General features: G+C 38.4%; 2 protein-coding genes across 4 annotated transcripts in view; one reads left to right on the top strand and one right to left on the bottom strand.

Moving 5' to 3' along the window:
- LOC139741595 (alpha-N-acetyl-neuraminyl-2,3-beta-galactosyl-1,3-N-acetyl-galactosaminide alpha-2,6-sialyltransferase-like) overlaps nucleotides 1-10,228 on the top strand; it is a 35,927-nt gene extending 25,699 nt beyond the window's left edge. For all 3 annotated transcript variants that reach the window (XM_071652349.1, XM_071652210.1, XM_071652283.1), the window contains 4 exons: nucleotides 1,682-1,918; nucleotides 4,799-4,959; nucleotides 6,183-6,290; nucleotides 7,134-10,228. In XM_071652349.1, the coding sequence (XP_071508450.1) occupies nucleotides 1,682-1,918; nucleotides 4,799-4,959; nucleotides 6,183-6,290; nucleotides 7,134-7,389 (762 nt within the window). In that variant the 3' untranslated portion in view covers nucleotides 7,390-10,228. The remainder of the gene's footprint in view (nucleotides 1-1,681; nucleotides 1,919-4,798; nucleotides 4,960-6,182; nucleotides 6,291-7,133) is intronic.
- A 6,040-nt stretch (nucleotides 10,229-16,268) lies between these two features.
- LOC139738662 (uncharacterized) lies at nucleotides 16,269-23,947 on the bottom strand. Its single transcript, XM_071649318.1, has 3 exons — nucleotides 23,437-23,947; nucleotides 18,446-18,624; nucleotides 16,269-17,959 (listed from the first exon to the last, which is right to left on the bottom strand). Exons 1-3 carry the CDS (start codon nucleotides 23,792-23,794, stop codon nucleotides 17,549-17,551), a joined length of 948 nt encoding a protein of 315 aa, XP_071505419.1. The 5' UTR covers nucleotides 23,795-23,947; the 3' UTR covers nucleotides 16,269-17,548.
- Between the last annotated feature and the right edge of the window lie 169 nt (nucleotides 23,948-24,116).

Raw genomic sequence — 24,116 nt, 5'->3', positions numbered from 1 at the left:
GAGGCCTGATGCACAGATTGTATATGCACATCCAATACATGCAGCTTGAATCCCCTTGTTCTTTAGCCCTATTTGGCAATGAAAAGGAATTGATCCTTTTGAAAGATTCACAAAAATCCCTGGATCCAGATGGGTGGTCCGGATCACTACCAAAACTTAATCATCTATTCCAAATGTCATCATCTTTTCATGTAAATTTCATCCAAATCCGTTCACAACTTTTTTGAGCTATTGTGCAAACAGACAAACAAACAAACAAACTGTCAAACAATCCAATGCTGGCAAAAACATAACCTCTTTATTGGAGGTGATAATCCATCCAATTTTTTTGAAATGCTACTGAAGGAGGTTATAACCTGCCGGAAAATGGTACAGTCCGAATCCTGATCTTAGAACATCCTGTACATTTTCAGCGACACAAGCCATATCTGTTTACATAGGTTTGTCAGGAGAGTGCTGTGAGAGCAACAATGATATGCATACCTTCAACTTGAATTGCCACATGACCATCAAGCCCACAGCATGCTAGCTTTGCATGCTTGTAAACTACACACAGCTTTTATAGTTTATGCGCCGAACATGCAGTGTGGAAGCAAAGAAGGTGAATGCCCTGTTTTTATGATACTGGTATGCAATACTGTGCTTCCCATGTTTGCCATTTGGCAACATGAGACTGTTTTTCCATGATGGGACAACATTTCCAACATGAACTGCTCTCACATGATTGTGGTTGTCCAATCACTGACTAGTATTTGGCTGTTGCCATACCCTCCTTTTATCATTTTATGCTCGAATAATTGCTGGCAGGGGAAGAAATGCACAAAATGATTTATTTGAAGGGTTTGGATGTATGCCAAACTTTGCAGTTCCTTTGTTTATATTAAAGGTAGCATTAAGACTTTGTGAATCCAATCAAGTTTGGCAACTTAGACGTATGAGCGCTCTGTATTTAGAATTAGTTCTGTATGTGCTTAGAGGTTGAGGGTGTAGGCGACATGACACAGATTTCATTATCAGCAGCCATTGGATCAGTGTTTATCATGGAATAATTTAGACAATACGACTAAGATTCACGCTGCCCGATTGGTCGATTACTCATCACATGACATGCAGGTAAAAGTTCAATAGCACACTGTAGCTGTTGAGCCATGCAATATTGTTTGAGCAAAAATGGATATAATTGCACGGCAGATGTCACCAATTTACATTGACTCCCGTGCTAAACTTATGATCAATTAAGTTTTACACCATCGCACACCTCTGACGTCACAAAAAAAAAACATGTTTTTAGTGTGCACTTATTGGTAATCAATTACTAGCGTAGTCAGTCATTTTACTGTCAACAACTTCAACTCAATGAATTCTAGAATCGATGTGGACCTCACCTGTTGATGTCTAAAGGTGTTGTATAAGACGAATAGTGTATTGTTTTACTCAAGCAGTGGAACAAGATTTCGCACTTGGTGAAAGATGAGGCACACTTTTCAGCACAGCAACACAGCTTCTTCTCATTGACATATGTGCCTCTATCTTTCACCTCATGCAAAATCTTGTACCATCGCAGTTGTGACCATTTACAATTTGTGTATTGTTTATCAATACATGTTGAATGATTCCATTGCCACAATTAAGAGATTTCAGTCTTGCCTTCAAATTTGAAAGACCGCCGTTTCTCTTTCAGAGTGTCTATAAATCTCACTGCAAAACATGCTCCATCGTGGCGAGTTCGGGGCAGCTGCTGCGGAATCGGGCGGGGGAGGAAATAGACTCCGCGGAGTGTGTGATCCGGATGAACAAAGCCCCCGTCGTGGGCTTCGAGGACTATGTTGGACGGAGGACCACGACGAGAATCGTCTGCTTCAATTCCGTGGGCCTGTTGAAGAAGGGAGTGCTGGCTGGGGCTGGTCATACAGATGAGGTTTGCTTAAATTACCTCCCCCTTACCCCTGGCTCTCTAGTGCAATAGTACTGTCTTGGCCTACACCCCCCCCCCCCCCCCCCCTTTGTCATTGAACATTAAAGGGGCCTATGAGACAATTTATATTATTTCTCTCATGTAGGACATTAATCAATAGTGACATGTATAGATTTGTGAAACTTATTGTCCTTAAACGGTGAAACCAATATTATAAAAACCACAAATATAATATGTTACCCTTGCATCAAAAGGCCAACAAAAAGTCAACAGACATGGATTTAAAGTCAAGGGTAGAATCTGAAAGAGCAGATTCTAAGCTTCAAAGTAACAAATAACTGAACAAAAATGGACTCTTAACCTAACCGATATTAAAAAATAGAAAGTACACCTTCTGCAAACTTGTTTTACTGAGAAAGAAGGCTTTAAAGTTAGGGTCTATTCAAAAGCTTAATCTCACCAGGTGGTGCTCAATGCAATGATTGGAACAAAAAACAGGATATAAAGCTGTAGCAACCACAATGAAGGGATTATCAGATTGTGCTGAAATTAAGGTATTCAAAAATAGAAAGAAAGTACACTTGTAAACTTGTTTTCCTGAGAAAGAAGGCTTTCAAGGTTAGGGTCTGTTCAGAAGCTTAATCTCACCAGATGATGCTTAATGCAATGAATGGAACAAAAAACAGGATATAAAGCTGTAGCAACCACTTTGAAGGGATTGTAAGATTAAGCTGAATTTTCTTCACTTATTCATTTTGCTCAGGACTACCACCAACTTTAAATGCAGTAGCATCATCCTTTCAAAAGTTATTAGAATTGAAAATTATGTCTGGATCAGAAAATGAATTGTAATTTTGTTTCTAGTACTTTTCCTGAAAAACTTTTTTTTTTTTTAAAGAATGGTGTGAGTAGGCATGTCTTAGAGGCCCCTTTTCATTTCTTAAAAATCCTTTACTCACCCCTCATTTTCAACTCGAATAACTTTTGAAAGGATGATGTTACTGCTTTGAAAATTGGTATCAGTCATAGATAGAATGTGTTAATGGGGCATTCCAGACGATTTTCATAATTTCACATCATGTAGTACATAGATCGACAGCTCTATGTATAGATTTGTGGAATTTATTGTGGTCCTTGAGCAAAGAAACCAATAAACTGAAAATCTTAAACAAACTACACTGAACAGTGCTGATGACATCAGAGCCTCACATATTTCAGAAATGTAGCAATGTGATTCCATTACAATACTGCTCGCTCAACAAGTTCACTTGTGAAGAATCTGTGCATGCCTTCTTCTCTTGTTCTGCTTTCTTGAGCCCCAACTCATGCATTCTTATGGTGAGGTTGCCATGTCATCATCCTTGTTCATTGCAATTTGTTAAAAATTTTGGAATCATTCTCATTCCGCATCCCAATCACTATATATTCTGAAACTCTCTACTCAGTTTAACCAAGGCGTTTCTAGAGAATGGAGTCACAACTGTCTTATTTCCTTTGCTAGATGTTCGAAGCCGCCGCTCAGAAATATTTGAAGCATGTGCCAAACAGGATTTGCCGCGCAGATACGAAGACAATTGACTCGTGTCTCATTGCATAATCACCAGCCACTTTCAAAGGAAGATATGTCTTTGTGATGGTAATTCTTTTCGCTATCCCTTCTTATAAAAGGTAGGTGGTACAGACAGGAGGATGCGCGAATAGAAATTGAGCAAAAAATGCTAAAATAAAGATGAAAATTACTCGACTGGGCATACTCAGGCACTAATCTGATACATCTATCAATAAAGAATTATACTTGAAGATTAATCCATACTAGTTTCATTTGTGGAAATTAAGCGGAAAAGTGATAAAACCAGCTTTCCAGGACGGTACAGTTTTAAACAATTTCACATGATACAGCTCTGATTTACACTTTTGCACAAATTTCTGGACGAGATTGACTTTTGTTTTACATGCTTTATCATTAAGTGAAAGTTAATTTCATTTAATAAATAAATAAGCAAAATATGGCCAACATTATGATAACGTTCAAAACGATTCTTCAGATTGCTCAGCACGACGGTGGCTTCGAACATCAATCATCAAAGGCACAAGTGCACCTGTGGAATTCTTTTGTACATCAATAAAAATCTGACAACTGTTTGAATAATTACAGCCAGTTGGAACTCCATGTTTAAAATCTCCTTGGTTTAACTAATTTATAGTTGTTCAAGTGTTAAAGTCTGAAAGTCATCCTGAAGTCCCCTTTAATGAAGCATGCTCAATTTCAGCTTAATCTGATAATTCCTTCATTGTTGTTGCTGTGGTGGTTTACATCCTGTTTTTTGTCCCATTCACTGCATGGCTAGGATGGCTTGGTATTAGAAGTGCGTGAATAGACCTTGTACTTTGGAGCCTTGTTTTTCAGTACAAACTTTTCCACACTGTGTGCATTCTCTCCAAAATTTAGAAAGGTTAGGAGAGTCCATTTGAATTGAGTTATACATCATTTTAAAGCTTAAAGTCTGTTTTTTCACAATCTGTCCTCAACTGAAAATCCATGTCTGGCAACTTTTTGTTGGTTTTGTGATGCAGGGTCACATTTGTGTCCGTTTCTACAGACGGATTTGGAGCTGCATATTTAGAACAACTATGTCTTTCAAGCTTTACGGAAATACATCTTTTTGAAAGAAAGTGGGGGGGGGGGGATTGTAGGCAGCATTCTGAATGTTAGTACATGTAAATCAAACAAAATATTCAGCAGTCAAACCGTGTACTGTACATGTGATGGAGTGAGCCTGTGTTGATGCCGCACTGTATAAATTGTGTATCGTGTCAGCACATGGAGTCCGAATGTAGATGGGATCTCAGCCCGATGTGTGATGTTTTGATCCGTTCTTGCAGGTCGTCGTGTGGGGCAGTGAGAATCGCGCACACGGTAGCTACAGCATGGTGAAGCTGAAGATGCTCGCCAAGCAGTACCCCGGCACCCACTGGTACTCCCTCAAGGACACCGGCGAGCAGAAAGCGAGTGCCATCTTTGAGTCCGAGACGGGTATCTCCAGGTAAGAGCCTTCGAGTCTTCTCACTTCAACATAGACTGTTACTCTAATGTATCTAAAATTCTACGTATGCATGCTTTGTTCACAAAAGTTGCCTTTAACATCCACAAAGTTTGCCCAATCTAGCAACAAGGTGAATTCCAGCCTAAGGAGCTTAATGAGAGGGGGCAGGTGAATGAAAAGATTTGTTACTACGCTGTAGGAAAAGAAACAGCAACAACAACAAAATCCAATTAATTGTAAGACATTGCAGAAATGGTTTATTGCGATACTTGTCTGTGTGATTTACAGTTGATTTTCTGTTGATTTTTTGGCCAGTTTACTGTATTGGTGGGAAGCTATGAAACTGTTTTGGAAGATAACCCAAATTTTCTGTAATGTGTAGATGCTGTTTAAACCAGCCAATATACTGAACAAAGTTATGAAAAAAAAACAAAAACTTGAAGACAATAGGGACTAAATAATACTTGCATGATTTCATGCTGTTTTCAGTGTTTTTTTTCTTTTTAATGGTTATGTACTGTTATGTGAACATGTGACACCTGTGGATTTATCATATGATCATCAGTTGTTAGCATACCATGGCAGTTTGTACAGGGGGCTTCTCAAAACAGCCTGCATGTTTGGAATGATCATGAAAGGATTAAGGTTACTGGGTCATAAACGGAATCAAAGGCATTGTCATTGCCATTATTGATTCAGGGTCCATTTCATTTGTAATGGTATGTCTCCTTTTTGTTTTCATTGTGTAAGGCAATTTCTGTGATGTGAGAGCCACTATAATGGCTTTTGCACAGTCATGTTGACCTTTGTATTGAGATCCCGTAGGTGTTCAGGCTTCAGTGTTATATACTGTATACTCAGATAATCAAAGTCTAGCTTCAAGACTTTATGCTATGGTTTTAACGAGAAATGAACACATTTCTGAAGTTAATTAGTAAGTATAGTAAGTACACCATAAATGTCCATATTTTCACGTGATTCATTTTTCGTGCTGAGCTGCTCAAAAACATACTCGTGGGTTCTTGAATTTGCGCTGCACGATTGTCAAGCCATTTATAATGTGCAGAGCAAATTGAGAAGATTTTGAGGGTTTTAGTATTTGCGCTAGCCAGTAGTAGCGCAAAAATTAATGCACCACGAAAATCTGTGCATTTAGTATTTGCATGAGTGTAATTTTTGTTCAGAATGGTCATATCAGCTCAATTTTTATCTGTGTTTCTCAGGAGCAAGTCCAACACATGGCTGTCGACTGGCCTGTTCACTATGCTGTATGCACTGGAGACTTGCGACAACATCACCGTGTATGGCATGATCGACGAGCATCACTGCGAGTATGTTTTCTGTCCGGACTTTCAAATATGAATGATGGAGTAAAGCAGAGTTTTAGTGAGAGGAGAGAGAGGAAAGAGAAATAGATTTGAGCCAATGCTATCCTATGACCTTTAACCCTTACTATACTTTCTTTTGTTATCCCAAATCTGCACATTTGTTTTCATCATGCTGGGTTTGTTTAATCAGCACAAATTGCCAATGACTTTACATTACATTATCTATGACACCAAATGATCTTATTATTGGACTAATATCTAGTGAAATTTATTGCCGAAAATGACATTTCAACAAAATATTGGTAACCTTTCACCTTGACCGTTAACTTTTCACCTCTGTCAATTGAGGCAATTAATTGTTGAGTTATTGCTATATTTCTTTCCAGATATTACCTGTGGACATTCCTATGTGAAGTTTTGGCTAAAAGGTGACATGTTAGATAAAAATACAGGGACCTCTCACCTTGACCTCTGACCTAGCATCACTATTAGATTCATACAAATGATTTTCAATTAAGTTTGTGTACCAGAAAATGTGCGTATGATGCTGACTCCTTGTTGTTGGTCCCATGTGACTAGGCAGTAGCCAGCAAACTGTCAGTCCAACGCATGGTGCCATATGAATGATTGAGCCAAGAGCACTTGATATTCTGGCTGGACAAGAGTTTTTCTCGTGAACAGAATTCTTACGCAGTGTGTGAATTGCAATTGTTCTTTCTTTGCGTGCAGACACAAGCGAATTCTTTTAACATCAGTCTGTTTCTGTGAAAAGCATACTGATGAATATTGCCAGAATACCATGTGATGGTGAATTTTTACATTCTCCTTGCTTTTTCTGCTGCCTAGTATCCACGGCGACCAGAACGTCCCCTACCACTACTATGAACAGCTGCCATGGAGCGAGTGCGAGTACATCAACATGCATGAGAAGGAGAAGAAAATAGGGCACCGCTACTTGACAGAAAAGGCCCTCTTCAGGCGGTTCAGCACCATGTTCAACCTCAAGTTCAGCCACCCTGCATGGAACCTGTCTGGCAACCTGTCCTCTGACTTTAAGAGCCCCTTTCACGAAAAATACATACGGGAACATCCAGCGAGATGACGATGAGCGTGGTAAGGGGAGAGTGTAGTCAGCTCCAATTAGACTAGGCACTTAAAAAAATGAAACAGTACTCTGTACATAAAGGTGTTTTTTTTGTTTTGTTTAAGGATTTTTTAATTTACCTGGTATTTAGAGTACCTCATTTCCATAGAAAGCATTTTGATCTCATATCATGATATTGCTTAAGTGTGAAATAATGATTCAGTTGCTTAGGTCAATACACTAAAAATAATTTAGTTTGCGTTATTGGCAATTTTTTATCATACATGGCAGCAGATGTATCGTTCAGCATGAAGCACAACATGAAAATCCCTCGGGGCTTCATTTAGACTTGTAATTATAATTTTTTTTTTTCTTCAAAACAACAGCATATTTGTTGGGATTTTAACAATTTCCTGTTTTCAGTAATAATATTACATACCAAAGGTTTTTAATATGCCATGGTGTACGGTGGCAGTGGAAGAATGTGTCCACTATTGGAAGACCTGTCCATTTCACCTTCACTAGATTATTTGCGAAATTTGCTATTTAAACTCATTACCTGGTATGTGCTATGGATGTGCAACACATGCAGGAAACGTTTCTGTACTAGTTATGAGGGCTAGGATTCAGTGTGTTGAAACACAGATCTACATTGACTGAATACATGAAAAAGGAGAGGGGGAGGGGTCATCTTTGTCAAGTGCCTCCACTGTTATTGAATCAACGAATGATGTGATGTATGACCTTAATTGTTCACTGGCACAATTTTTCTCTTGTTGTTTATTTTGTTTTGTTTTTCAAAATTGTAAATAAAGCAAATGTTTGAGAGTACTGTGTATTTTGTGTATTGTCTAAAATGGAGATATCTGTGCATCTGAAAACACATCCTCATATATTTTTGATAGGTATTGCATGAGTTACACTGTACATACAAAATGTATGTCATTTCTTTCTCCAGGCATGTCATGTAGAAGTATTGAATTTCAGTGTGATTTTAACATTATTTAAAGCACAGTGTATTGATATGCCAAAGTTTTTATCCTCGTGTTGATGTCTTTGTTGTGCTCTAATAGACTCATCTGCTACGTTTTTTCACAACTGCCACTTCTCAAATATTTCAGTATCAGATGACAATCCTCGGTATCATTTCCTGATATTCAATTTCTTTTGAAATTTTGATACTCTGCTGAGTGGAATGAAATATTAGGAATTTGATGATGTAATAGTTATGAATCAGAAAGAGATTAAAGTAAATCAGAACTAATCGTATCCATTAAGTAATTGTTCTAGCCATTTTTCTCTTTGCAATTTCAACTTTTGTCTGAAATCATTTTTCAATCATGTGCAGTGAATGTCAAAGTTAAGACATGTATTCTTATTCATAATTCATATGATAGTATGTATGTAGTCGTAGTAGTTGTAGTTAGTACTTGATAATTATGCACATCAAATCAAAATGAAGAAAGAGAACTGTGTCTCAAAAGGAAACTACAGCTTAAATGTCCAAATAATTGCTACATCAAACAAAATGAACAGATTGCCCTTTGCCCTTGTTTCACCTACAAACAAACAAACAAACAAACAAATAAACAACAACCACCAAAACCCTGATGTAATGCTGCACACTGGCACTGGTCCGACGGTCCCTGACCAGTAAAAAATCACTGTTGGACCAGTAACTTTTTTCAGGAATGGACCAGTAAAAGATGGAAAAGCTGGGTACCTACTGGTCTGACAGACAGTTCGGACCAGCAGACAAAATGGGTTGTTGTGCAGCCCTGACTAATGTCACAACTGCAATTATTTTAGTTGTGACATTAGGGTGTTTGTGTTGTTGGTGGTTGTTGTTGTTGTTTGTTTGTTTCATTTTTGTAGCCATAATTCGAAATGGAATACTCCAGTGCCGGGAGCACTTTATGTATTTTTCACTTTCATAATGAAAATATATTCTAATATATGGAACTAACATCCAATAGCATTCTGGTTTTTAAAAATATATATATATATATATAGAGAGAGAGAAATTTGCCGTGTAATCCTTTCATGATTTTTTTCTAGATGTTCATGCTTGAATGAAACATGTCTTTCATTAAATTGTATTGTGCAAACTGTATGAGTATAGTGGATGGTCAGGTCACAAAACACACAAGAAATCAAAAGCACACTAGACTGGTATCTCCACAGTATGTTTAAGTTCATACAAGATTTCTTTTTTTTTTTCATTTTATTCATTTTTAAAAAAATACATGTACATGTATATCATTTTTTAGATTGAATGATGTAGCGACTTCCACTCAGCTTGAGTAACGCATTCCATGCAGTTTAATTCCATTGTACGATGTCCAAACTTCCAGTGGACATAATTAATGCCACTACTTGAGGTGTCCTGTCCTCTGCGATGTCCAAACTTCCAGTGGACATAATTAAAGGACAAGTTCACCTTCATAGACAAGTGGGTTGAGTGAATGCAGCAATATTAGTAGAACACATCATTGAGAGTTTAAGGAAAATCGGACAATCCGTTCAAAAGTTATGAATTTTTGAAGTTTCTGCTCATTCAAGGCTGGTTGAGAAGACTGCTATAGCTTGTGATGTCACATGAGTACAACGATATAAAGAAAGAATAAAGAAAATTCAACATATTTTCGCTTTTCTCGCATAACAAAAGAACACTTGACTTCTCTCTTTCAGAAGGCAGGGGGAATGATATTACCCTTAACATGTCTGTATCAAGTCGAAGAAATGTGCACTTTGTTCAAAAAGTAAAGTTATGTGAAATTCTCTTTTAATTTTCTTTATAAGTATGGTTGTACGCATATGACATCATACACTGTAGTAGTCTTCTCATCCACTAGTGACTACGCAGATACTTTAAAAGTTCATAACTTTTAAACGGATTGTCTGATTTTTCCCAAACTTTCACTGATGTGTTCTTCTAATATTGCTGCATTCACTCAATCCACATGTATATGAAGGTAGACTTGTCCTTTAATGCCACTACTTGAGGTGTCCTGTCCTCTTGTCTTTATCCCTATTCCAACTGCCTGCTTTGATAGCAAGTTTTGGTTTATAACAGGTATATTGTGCTCTTCCCATAATCAACGTACCCTTTAAATTGTACGAGAATTAACCACAGGTTACAAGTCATGTACAGGTGCTTTTCCAGTAAACTATAGATATCCTGATAATGATAATGAAAACATGTATGTGATAAAGTGCAATTTTAGGTAACTGCAATGTACATGGGAAAATTTATATGATTGGCATCATTGTGAAAAATTTGTGAGCCTATCATTGTGTGTATTATTGAAAGCTCAAAGTTGTGTAATTGGTTTGTTTTCTTGAAATAATTTGATCAGTGATGATTGTGTTTCTTGCCTGAACATCCTGTGAATGTGATTTCTTATCTAGTTCAAATCAAAAAAATATGTAAGAATCGTCATGTTAAGCTGTATCTAAAGGAAACATTAATTTGTTGTGATCCTAAGACCCACCATATAGGTATATCATAAACCAAAGATGATACAATTGCTCAATGTTTTGTGATACTTGTGCACAAGTACATGTACCGGTATTAGGACAAAATTACCTCTCGTTGTGCCATGACAGCATTAAAAATAAGTCCAGTACAGTGCACTCTCGTTATAACGCAGTGGCGGATCCAGAGGGGGGCGCACTGAACGCGCACCCCCTCTTTGTTTTTTGTTTAAAGAAAAGAAATAAAAAAGAAAAAAAAAATTCGGGCGCGTGTGCCCCCTCTTTAATTTTGTATAGTGCCTCCCCTTTACGAAATTCCTGGATCCGCCCCTGTAATGAACACAGTTTTAATGAAGTATCGAATGCAATGTAGTAAAATTTAGGGCCAAAAATTATCATCTAGATAGCTCTATACACTTTTTTTGTTTGGATATAACAAAATTTGGATATAATGAAAGAAAACTGCCGGTCCCAAGGACTCTGTTGTAATGGGAGTTCCCTGTACCATTACTGGGCTCTGATTTTTGTGCGCTTGGCATTAGACAGTGTGACATTGTTTAAAAAAAACAAACAAACAAACAAAATGGCACCTCTTGAAATTTGTGCTGTAATTTGAGATACTGATCAAATGCCTACTGTAGTACACACAAGTGTGTACATGAAGTCTCTGAGATCTCTGCACACTTTGTTTAAAATGTGGTGTGTAAAACCAATTTTTTTTCTTTTTTTTTTTTGGGGGGGGGGGGGAGGGAGTTTGGGAGAAACAATTCCAGGGAAAAGAAGCTGTAATTTGTAATAACTGTGATGGTAGGCAGTAGAAGTATGCTGGAGACAACATTAAGTTGCTACTTAGAATACAGTCATGCATTTTCAAGGTTTAACTGATTCTTGATGATATTTTATTGATCACTTTAATTCATGACTTAGCCACAGGTCATGAGTTGTGTCAGCTCATCAGGTTTTGTATGTCCAAAATTTGTAGCTCTGTTATAGAGCTTGATATACCATGTCCTACATCAATATATACATCATCCATGTTTGTGGAAATTCCCCCTCCACAGTATTTTAGTGCCCTTGCTAGGTTACACCTATTCTCTATTTTTTTTTTTTTTTTTTTTGGGGGGGGGGGGGAGGAGTTTAGAGAAAGTACACAGATCTTTGGATAATTGATGTGCAGTCCATTCTGTTTCATCATTTGGTCCATGTTCATTTACAATGGTGAAAGGGAAGAACAATAGAGGTATGTTATACATCGACTTAAAACTTTCTAATATGATATTCATATGGGTACTTAATGCTTGATTCTGAAATGAAATATGCCGAGTTCAATCATTTACAGTTAACTCTATTCAGTCCTTAGACCTATGGGTAATTAGTGCCATTTCATCCCTAATTATTGTTTTACTGTTTTTTTTTAATGCACAGAAATATGTTCACCCAAAGAGATGGCATTGCTCTGTTTTGTTGGCTCTGTATACATGTAGAAAATGAGTGGTGCTCGTTGTGTATGTACTTCTTTATAGCCAATTATTATGTAGGTATGGGATGAAGTCCAACCTATTGTACAAATGCTGTCAAACAATGATTTCATATTGCATCCAAAATTGGCTGCTGTGGCTAACAACAACACGAATGTGTATTCATGGTGCTCATGAGAATATCACCAGTCAGAAGTAACCAATGCAGTGCAAATGACTTCTATGTATACATGTACCAGGGAGGTGATTTTTACAAACATATTACATGATGGCTGTTGAATTACCAGGTATCAATGTCTTCCTGTTTTGAACAGATAAAGAGACAAAAGTGGTAAGCCAGTCATGCAGAGAGACATAATACGTAAGAAGAAGAAGAGGAAAATAAGGAGAAGAAAGTTGTACTTAACGAAGCCAGTCATGATGGGATATGATATGTTTCATTTATGTGTATAAAATCTGCAAATATGTTTTTAATGGTGGCAGTGATGCACTGCAAACTGTATGCTATTATTTATGCATGGAGAAATCTGCACATAACTTTGCTATTTTAGTCAAGATTTGTGAGTACTGTGTTTCATTGCCATGTAGAACCTTTATGAAGCTGTAAAAAGTGATGCATGTAATAAACAGTGTACTCTATGATTAATCTGCCTTAACTTCTCATCAGAGCTACATATCAATGTAACGTTTGTATCTCATGTATGTGTACCATATACAATGTATGTTTGTGTGTATATGGATATAATATGCCCACATGTGTGCATTTACGTGACTATCCTATGCATGCATTCAAGTGACATGCACTGTAGTGTATGACATGTGTGGATAATCTGTAATACTGTGAACACACATGCCTCTCCTGGTCCATTTGAAAATATGCTGTTATAAATGTGTTAGTGATCATGAATGCTATTCCTGTCATTTTGCGAGTAATTACATTTGCGTGATTTAGCCCACAAAAAAAGCATGTTCAAACTCTCAGTTTTCAGAAGATCATGTTTCTATACAAGCAAGAGATTATCAAGCGGAGAGGTGAAGATATATGGTAGGTGAGTTTTCTTCAATTTTTCTCCTCCTGTACAAATGAAATTTGTAAGATCGCAGCTGCTGATCTAATTTTTCAACAAACTAGTCAGAAAAAAAAAAATGAACCAGCAGGAAATCAAACTGATCATCTACTGCTTTTTGGGCAGCGACACTATACATATGTACCACCAGGCTACCCCTGGTTGCTGGCAGTGACGTGATGAACTTGGTTCCTTCCCCCCGACAGGTTTGTTAAAAATGTTGATCAACAGTTGCTATCATTCAAATTTCATTTGTAGAGAGGGGAGACAAATTGAAGAAAACTTCAAACCCTAAAGCATGTTTCTACTCAGATAATTCAATTCAGTGGCACAATGCATTTCTCCTTGTGGAGCTGCAAGATGGGGCCATGAAAAGTGCGAGGACAAGATGAATGCTATGAAAACGTCACTTAGAGTGTTCATGAATATGGTTGCCCAGATCAGAGTGGCGCCTTATCCTTTCCACCAACCATGCTGACTGGTTCATGAGGACTCACACCCACACAGCAAACACGCTACACTTGAACTCATTAATACTCATGCCAATTTATCATTCATGACAGTCCGATCTCTCAGGAAAATATACTGCATTTAATTAAGTTTGTTTCTTTTCATGAGCTTTGTACATGTATCAACTTCTGCAGCTTTTCTCGCAGTACAGTGAGCATAAGTGGGACCATCTACATAGCCAGTGAAAATTGAAAGGAGAAACAAAAAGAAAAATAATGTATTGATGAAAGTTGCTAGGTAACTGGCCACACCCATCCAAAATATTGCCAGAAAAAAAATTTGACGAAAAAAAAAAAAATGTGCAGATGATTGGGAACAGTTTAATTTGTCATGAAAGCTTAGTGATATTTTGCAATTGAGAATGGCTCAATGCCACAGAACATAAGAACAAAAACAAAAAAGAAAGTGTCGTCCACATGGTACTTGTATTTGGATTTCTTGCAATGGTCACATGAGATGGTGGAGCCAGTTGTGCATGAGAAGTATGGTGGTAAAATAATATAATTTTATCATCCAGAGTGAATGAAAAGCTTTCCTAATATAAACAGGGAGGTTCAGTGATCACATGTTGCACTCCCAGTTCCTTCTCGCACCATTCTGTTCCGTTTCCCTGGCAACTAAATATTCAATGGTACATGTACTGGGCTTCAGCTTGTGCCTTTGCTAAATTCAATTCATTTTTTTTTCCTCTGCAAAAGAGCAGTAACAGTGCATTTTGTATGACTCTGTTGTTGTCGTCATTATTGTTTTATGATGGAGGCAATGGTAATTTTCTGCTAGATGTTATGTATGATGAGATGGTCATGGAGAATTTGTTATTTTTATGTGAAATAAGTCAGAATGCAAATTAGACAAACAGATATAAATTTCAGCAATTGAAAGGTTCTAAGTTTTACTACCGAGTGTGTGTACAGTGCACTCCTGCTACAACGAACATGGTTATTACCAAATTCTTGTTACAACGTAGTACATGTAAATATTCAGGTGGCAACATTATCTGCTTTTTTTATTTATTGTGTATTTGTTCAGTTTTAACAAAAAACAAGAATTCAGGTCCCAAGGACTTCGTTTTAACAGGAGTCCAAGGTGAAATACACTGTAGGAGTAAATACTACTCAATCAGACATTAAATATCACTCATTTTGTAATAATTTATGTCACACCCATGGATATTCTGTTCATTTGATTTGAAATGTTAATGACAAAGACCAAACAACAAATGCAGAAATGAAATGTCTGAAAAAGTCTATGAGATCCTTCAGTTTCTTTAAAGGCACTGTTCAGCAACATCAGACTTAACGATATTGAATGAATGGAATGATAGAATGCTACAATGTCATAAATAAAAAGAGTGTAAAGTGAGAATACAGTCCTGATGCAAATTCTTAGGTTCATACACTTGAAGTTTTGTTGTCATGCAAACCTCAATAAAATACCATATTCCACAAACTATTTGACATCTTTCATATTTCTTTTATTCAGAAGACTGTTGTAGTATCAAAGTCAAAGTGTACAGCGTACATCTCCTATCATAAGAGTAATAAATCCTGTACATATGTACATGTCAAACCTTGTGCAATGACCATTTGTCGATAACTTAACAATTTGTGTTTCTTTCATGGTTAATCATTGTACGTGTAGACAGGTTTGACTTAACCGCAGCAGCGACCCCATACGGACAAATACGTACCGTAAAGGGCTGTTACTGTGTTACAGCGCCCCGCGACGGGGTTAGGTTTGACTGAGATATATATTATATACTGTATATGCTGTTATTTTCGCGTACAGATATTTTTGCGAATGAGGTCAGACATTTGTGCAAGATGTTGTTTTTGCGAATAGACGCCCTTGCAAACGTAAATGCAGTATTACCCTGGCGCATGGATATATTTTGGCATCTTGTTAAATTCGCAACCAACTGTGATTCGCAAAATTCACGAAAATCACACCCTCGACAAAATAACAGCTTGTACAGTATTTATATACAGCTGTATATGAAATAAGTCCCCATTCATACATATTCTGTTCTACAAGTAACTGTTCTCTGAAAGTATCTAATTTTTCAGCTTTCTTATTGCCTTGAGAGACTCTGCTCAGTCTTTCTTTCCAACAGTTGGTTATTCATGTTCTTAAAATGGACTCTGCACACAGGTAATTGAAAACTAATTTGCAGTTTTGTAATAACCTCTGCTAATTGTTACCAACATTTGGCAGGACCTTCATAATGTATCACCTCTTAGGTATGGATTACAGAGATGTAAAGTTTCTAACCTGGCTTGGAATGAGAAACTGAAGGGGACAGGAGGGGTTAGGGTGGAGGTTGAGTGGACCCCCCCCCCCCCCCCCCCCCACACACACACACACTTTGAGTTCTTTTTAATAAAAATGTTGCATTTGGAGCAAACTTTCATATAGTGCAGTTTTATCGCATAATTCTCATCTACATTTGTCATGGAAGATGGTTCTGCAAGACATTTTGAGTATTTTTTTGCCTGAAGGTGGATGGCAGAAATTTTAGAGACCTGTTTGGAGTATTTATTTAGAAGGAAAATATCCATTTATGTATCCTATAGCCAATAGAAAGAATTAAGAGAAAGACACCACTTTACACCTTTCTCGCTTCACCATTAGCAGGCTTCTCATCCACCATTTATTACTGATCTACCTGCCGCCTTCCTTCTTTCTGGGAGGCATGAGAAAATGATTATTGGGTGGATGAACATGAAATGGGTTGCTGGGGAGTGAGACTCGTGCCATAGGCATAAGAATTGGTTGGTCTGCGATTGGATAGGGGCTGGGTAGCTAGGCAATGTCACTTTCTTAATCATACAGAGTTTGGTCTTTAGTTTTCATTCCACATTTTAAATAATCTATATCAATTTAACCAAGGTGTATATTTCCTGATGGTCATCAAGCAGACCAGAGCCAAGGCTATTTCTATTATCTACCACAATCATGTAGTGTTGGATTTGGTGTTTCCATTATTTTTATTCTTTTATCTTTTATGTATTCATTTATTGTTTTTAGACTCGGGCAACTTCAGAACAGTAGTCAGTAGACTCTACCAGTAAACAGTCAGACCACAGCTTGCTCATTGGTTGCGCTGGATTGGCTCCTTCATCCGATGCCACTTCCTACATTCTATCTCTGCCTGCATGCATGCTGTGGTATGTAGGGCCTACTGTGCTGCAGTTTCTTTATAAGGCCCTGTTACACCTTTCTAGGCAAGTCTTGCGTGTGACTTGCAGGGAATAATTTTGCTACCCAGATGGTCCCTGCAAATGGCCCGCACCTCACGCAAGTCTGATTTCCTTGTGCAACCAAGTTTTGAGCAAGCTCAAAACTTGTTCCAGATGAGTCGCGGTGGATGGCCTTGAGAGGTCCATGCAGAACAACAGAAGGAAGCCTGTAGCGGCCATAAGTCGCAGGCTGTTACCCTGCTTGAAGTACATAGGTTGCCTGTGGCTATGCGCCAGAAACGCATGCCATCTGTGGGCATTCTATGAGCATAATATGGGTGTTTTACTGGCAAGGAACGGTGTCAATAATGCCAACATCCATGTAGCTGGTCAGTTCTACAGGCCTGGAGTGAGCTATACGAGCGAATTGAGGATCAATCAAGGTACTGCCTATCTGCTGGTGAAATTAAGGGTCGGCTGCGACCAGGATAGAGTTAATGACATTCCGTGATGACCTCTGCCTCGCGTTTCTCCGCCACTCAAACTCTAGTTCAACAGAAATCTTGTGAAACTCCTCCCACTCCTCTTCGGAGATATCTTTGACAACCGACTTGAAATACTCCAAGTAGGACGTCCTCTTATCCACTGGCTCCATGAGCTGTTGCTGCAACTGGAGAACCTGCGTCTGGGCGGTGGACAGCTGGCGGGTCACCTCCACCAGACTGGGGGATTCAGCCCTCTTCCTCTTCTTAGCCACACCTTTGCGTGATGGGCTTGGCATGGGGTCATCTACTGAGTTGATACTCTCGCGGTCAATTGTGGTGATGTGTTTGGCTTGTTCCATACCACCAGATTCCATCATCTCGGTAATGGCAACCTGGGAACACACAGAAAGAAGGAACATCAAGTGATATGAGATAATTTGGCAAGAACAGTATTCTGCAAGTTGTGAAGTGGCAATCATTAACAGAAAATGACTGGAGCATTTTGAAAAATCAAAAATAATAAGAAAAGTCTTATCCACTGTATATACAAAAGTGTACATGTACATACATGTATCATGTAAGTATCCTGACCTAAACACATACAAAAGTGGATCCCAGTATGTTGGAATTGGGAGGGGGTAACACAGGGAGTTCACAAAATAGTTTGACAAAAAAGTATTCTCTCTTCACTAGGAGAGGGCTGAAGCAGTAGTGTGGCCACAAGTACTTCAATATTTGGGGGGGGGGGGGGGGGGGGGGGCAAGGACATACCAAGCGGTTTTCAAAACCCCCAAAACCAAAAAGGACCATTATCCAAAGATTCCTGCCTATCTTACATTTTAAAGAGCCAATTAATCAGAGCAAAATGATTTACTCACTCTACGAGTGCCGTAGGGCTTGTTCTTGCGCAATATGACCGTATGGGCCAAGAACTCAAAATGCTCCAGCACCCACTGCTCCCGGTAGGTAAATCGACGGCCTGCATCCCCCATCTTGTCCTTCTTAAGCTTCACAAATTGGTCACGGAGGTTCTTGTACCAGCCCTTGAGAGAGTTGCCTGCAGGGATATGACATTGAAATAATCTTGTACAACAGTCTGTGGAAGATGTGACAATATGCGAGTGTATTGTATTTCCAGATGCTTATTTTTTTTTTTTTTTGGTAAAATTGTTGCTCTGAATTCAGTACTCATATAATGAAATTACAAGCAATATTAACACTCTAGTTTCAATTCACTTAGTCCTAAAAAAATATGCAGTTTGCAAAATTATGTTAATTATCCGCTCTTATTTTTGAAAAATATGCATGGATTGTATACAAAATTATCTTTTCGCACGGAAACTTAAAAAATTCTTTGACTTACTGGGTGTCATCAAAGGTACAACATGTAATTCAGGTAATAAAAATCTAACTATATAATTCCAGACACGATTTTCATATTGGAATACAAGTAATTGACAGGTTTCACATGTATGTACTCATATAATGAAATTACAAGCAAAATTAACACTATAGTTTCAATTCACTTAGTCCTGAAAAATATGCAGTTTGCAAAATTATGTAATTATCTGCTCTTATTTTTGAAATATATGCATGGATTGTATAAAAAATTATCTTTAAGCACGGAAACTTAAAAAATTCTTTGACTTACTGGGTGTCATCAAAGGTACACATGTAATTCAGGTAATAAAAATCTAATTATATAATTCCAGACACAATTTTCATATTGGAATACAAGTAATTGACAGGTTTCACATCTTTTTCATGCACCAGAATCACTTTTCTTACCCATGTACAGTAGTAGGGCAGATATGTAACAAAAATTGGTCGAGATGCTCACATCCGGCGGAAAATATGAAATTTGCCATGTAGGGGTATTTTGGGGCGCTGATTTCAAAAATTGCCGGATCCAAGGGATCTGACCACGGGGTCGGCCGCCATTTTGAATTCCAATATGGCTGCTATCACAAAACAAATTTAAAGATCCTTATCTTCAGTTCTGAATGACCTGTGGTACCAAAACTTGGTACACAAGAGTGTTTTGACATATTGAATTTGATGACAGATTAATTTGAAATGTCTGATAAACATCGAATAGCCGCCATTTTGAATTCCAATATGGCCGCCTTGATGAAATGTTCAAAATCATTATCTCGAGTTCTAAGTGGTGAGTGGCGCTGAAATTAGGTGCAAACAAGTATATCAACATACTGAGTTTAAGATTTGACTAATGTGATGTGTCTGACAAACGCAATGCCCGCTATTTTGAATTCCAATATGGTTGCGAAGACAAATATCACGACTGACATTCACGTGCATGCCAAAAAGTGCAGCAAAAATGAAGCATAATGCACCTTTCACTGACGTCACAATGTAAATACAGCAGCGCGCACTCAATCAGTTACAAACGCGCGTTCAATCAGGTAGCCTAATTTACAAAGCCAAGATAGAGATTTTCAGCATTCCAACATGGTAACTATGTAGGAAAATTCAAATTAGCTGCTGTGCAGCTTGTCAGACATGTCAAATACATGTAAGTCTGTTATTGAAGTTACCATATCACCATGCTTTTACGTATCAAATTCCAATGGCTTATGTCATTCAGAACTGAAGATAGGGATCTTTGACGGTGGCCATATTGGAATTCAAAATGGCGGCCGACGCCAAGGCAGATCTCTTGGATCTGGCAATTTTTGAAATCAGCACCCCAAAATACCCCTATGTGCAAAATTTCATACTTTCCGCCGGATGTGAGCATTTTTTATACATATCTGCCCCACTACCATGATTATATCACCATGTCACATTTGTACCGAGTGGATAACAAGGAGAAAAAAAGACAAATGAGGCACAAATTTTGTATTGTAAGGTACAGCTGTAAAGGTGTAGGCCCATAAAACATGAACATTTTTAACAATTCATGCTATACAGTCTTGTGATAATAAATCAACTTTTTTTCTAAATTTGAGGTGAAATGTGAATTTCTCAGCATAATTTCTACATTTTTGTTTGGTTTTGTTATGATGTTATGTTTACGGCTTGCCCAGTCTGTACGTTTACAATGTACATATACATCTTGTTGTAAACCTTGTTTTTAATGTCTGTATTTTACTTGTTTCTTTTGTATGAACACCAGTACTGGTTTTGTAATCCTTGTCTCTTTTACAATGTAATTCCATGTGCAATTCAGTCTTATGACTGTGAGACATGGATACAGGTACCTCAATAAAGTACCAGCTATTGTATCTAGGACGTGCATTGAAAATAATAATGTAATGTAGACATCTAGATCTAAATACATGATATATTATTCTTTTTTTAACCAGTGTCTTTGTTTTTGAGTATTTGTATGAAAGCGAGACTTGACTAACATTCACTTACACAACTCCATCCAGGAAATATTGCCTTTCGTATCATAAATAGCTGGGAATGGCCGAGATATTCAAAACAAAGTGATCCTAATAAGAGGTGCATGGGATCCACAACCCCAGAGCACTGTTACCTACCCCAACCAGAAATGTACGAAAATTCTACGTGTTGGAGTCGCCGTTAAACCCCGGGCACTCCGTTGTAAACGGTTTGTATACCGTGGGATTTTGTGAGCCCGAACGCTTCATTTACAATTGCCACTGGGCATGTACAGTACTCACGTAAGGATCGTGTTTGTCTGCTACTTTGTTTATTAGAAATCTCAGCGACTTTAAAACCGACTTTCATCAAATAAACTTTTCCTCTTACTGTAGATATCAAGAATGGAAAGCTCTATCGTTACTATGTAAGTGTAACAAAGTGGTCTCTCAGTTGTCCATCTCACTGTAGCAACACAATGCACCAAGCTTTCATAATTCTCACTTTACTAAAATTTGTTTTCATTCACTCTCTGAGTCTGACTTCCGCTCGTTGCCACACAAATACTAGGTGTTTCAAAAAACATTTCCCACTTTTTATTCTTAATAATTCATAAACTACAAATCAGATAACACTGTCATTGATGTGAGTGATAGCTGAATAGTGTACAATTTTGTTGAAGGTAGTTTAAATATGAAAGCATAAATCAGTTTCATGAAATCCATGATTAATTTCACAGTTAGGTTCCAGATTTTGCTCCATTTTCAACCCTCTGTACAAAACTTTCACTTTGCACAGGGGTCAATGGGTGTGTATGGGAGTGTGTAGTTAACACCCTGACAATGGTCCTGAACAATGGCCAGGGTTTGAATGCTTCATCATTTATTCATGAGAAATTCCACTATCACAACTAGTCTTTATTCATCCTCTGGCAGCATCTGTGTAAAGTCAAACGCATGCAGATACTGTCGTTGAGTGGCGACAGTGCTTTCCTTACTTCTGAAAAACAAAATTACAATGAATACCTTCTGTTCTGTCGTAAACATGGTGACAGGAAGCAAAGAAAATCAATTAGAGTATACACTTGTGTATATCACATATGAAGCCTTAAATAAATCTACTGTGAAACAAATCGCCCCAAAGAAAATTGCTGCTGAACTCTTTACCAAAAATGATCTCTTTTTATCGAAAAAGCGACAAATTTGTCAGACTATTAGTAGACAGTTGTATCAAAATGAAGAACTTAAGAACATTAATGCTTATTCATATCCCAGATTTAGTGATACATGTGAAGCAAAATTTGAGAATGATTGCCAGCTGGAATGAAATGTGTTGTTTGCAAGCATATGGAAGCATGTGCTTACTTTTTCCATGTGCATGCATTTACCGTGCATGAATTCAGACTAGCAGTGCTCAGGGCAATCCACATTAATTATTGATTAAGCATTCATGTGCCTGGGAGCGCGAGACTGACGCCTAGTCAACAGGTGGTTCAGGCATGTCCATTGTTCAGGGCCATTGTCAGCACACACTCACATACACATCATTGGTTCCTGTGCAAAGTTCATTTTTGTACAGAGGGTTAAAATTTGACCAAAATTTGAAACCTTACTTCAAAATCAATCTTAGATTTAATGAAACTGATTTATGCTTTCACATCCAAATCACATTCAACAAAATTGTACACTATTCAGCTATTACTCATATTGATGACAGTTTTATCGAATGAATAGTTTTTGGACTATTAGTGATCAAAAGTGGGAAATGTTTTTTGAAACACCTAGTATAAGCACAATTTTACGAATGCTCAGCCCCACTGTATCACTTGCACTCATATCACCTACATTGTACATGTAGTATTTCTAGGGCCTACTAGTACTACCTGAAATTGAAATTCCTCGCGAACAATAATTTCTGGTCACTATTAAAAGGCGAGATGGACATCCTTTCCGACCAATCTCCTTCCTTTCACTCCACGTCCCAAAGCAGCTTCATACACCTGTTTACAAGGGCCTACTACTACTACTAGCCAGTACATCTCATTAGTAGTACCGGTATTCATTCACAAAATTCAACTTTTCACGCGCACACACACACACACACACTCCTTGACCAACTTTTAGTTTTGATGTGAAACTAAAGCACAGACGCAGAAACGTCGTAAGTAATTGAACTCGCCCAACTTCATCATGAGACATCTGACATTATTGGACTTGCATCCCCATCGCGAATTTCTCTCTCTATCTATCTGCCTATCTTAGTACGACTATCTCCCTTTCCATCTCTAATTTGCCCATCTCGCAAGGCATTCACCATTGTGCTACTTCACCTACACAGCCTTGATGTCGCTGTGCACAAAGTGCTGGCACACGGGGAGCGACCAGCCCGAACTCAACGCTCGCTAAGCCCTCCAAGAGTACAGTATCCCCATCTGTGAAGGAGCCATGAGGAGGCGCCTAGCCCGACCAGATGCCGTGCGCGTGAAGCACGGCGTCTGATCCCCGTTCATAACTCCACTCACCACTTCTGTTCAACTCCTTTGCTTTGATGGTCCACATTCTCTCTTTCTTCTCAGCCTGACGGAAGTCACGTTGGGTGGAGTCCCAGAGGATGGGGTTTTCCCGCAGCCATTCAACAAGGTCGTCTTCGACAGCTTCGTCGGTGATCTTCGTTGTTAATCGCTTCGATCTGCGGGACATCACTGACTCGTCTTCATCTGGGACGTCAACATTGGCCTCTGACTCTGTGACTTCTGAGTCTGTGGTGGCGTCGAGGACCTCGGCCTCCTTTGCGATCTGAACGTCATAAAGTTCTAGATCTAGGTCTAATTCATCGTTCCGATGAATTTTGGCAGCGACACCTTTCCTTCGATGAGACATTTTATTCCACGAAACTCAACTCTCTGACGCCCTCGGTGACTCCTCGCCTGCAACTCTCACGTACTTAACACGCAGTTTTGACCACAGCGTCGAAAATACGCTGTGACGCGACAAGTACAATAACTGGTTATGGCGTCCGTATGTCGCCCGTATAACCCGGATGCGGATCAGTTTCAAAGCTCTCACGCGCGACCCACGCGTCTGACACGCAGGTCACACGGAGTACATGTTTATTGTAAGAACTTCATTATCATGCGTCCAGCATGCAAGACGCGCGCGAAACTCGTTCATATCCGCCCGCAGAAATTATCCTGCGTGCTGA

Source organism: Diadema antillarum, unplaced genomic scaffold (genome assembly GCF_040938485.1).
Source record: "Diadema antillarum isolate AM-2024a unplaced genomic scaffold, OU_Dant_1.0 scf00000003, whole genome shotgun sequence".
NCBI lineage: Eukaryota > Metazoa > Echinodermata > Echinoidea > Diadematoida > Diadematidae > Diadema > Diadema antillarum.
Note: the sequence above shows the minus strand (reverse complement) of the source record. Positions and strands in the feature narration are given on the sequence as shown.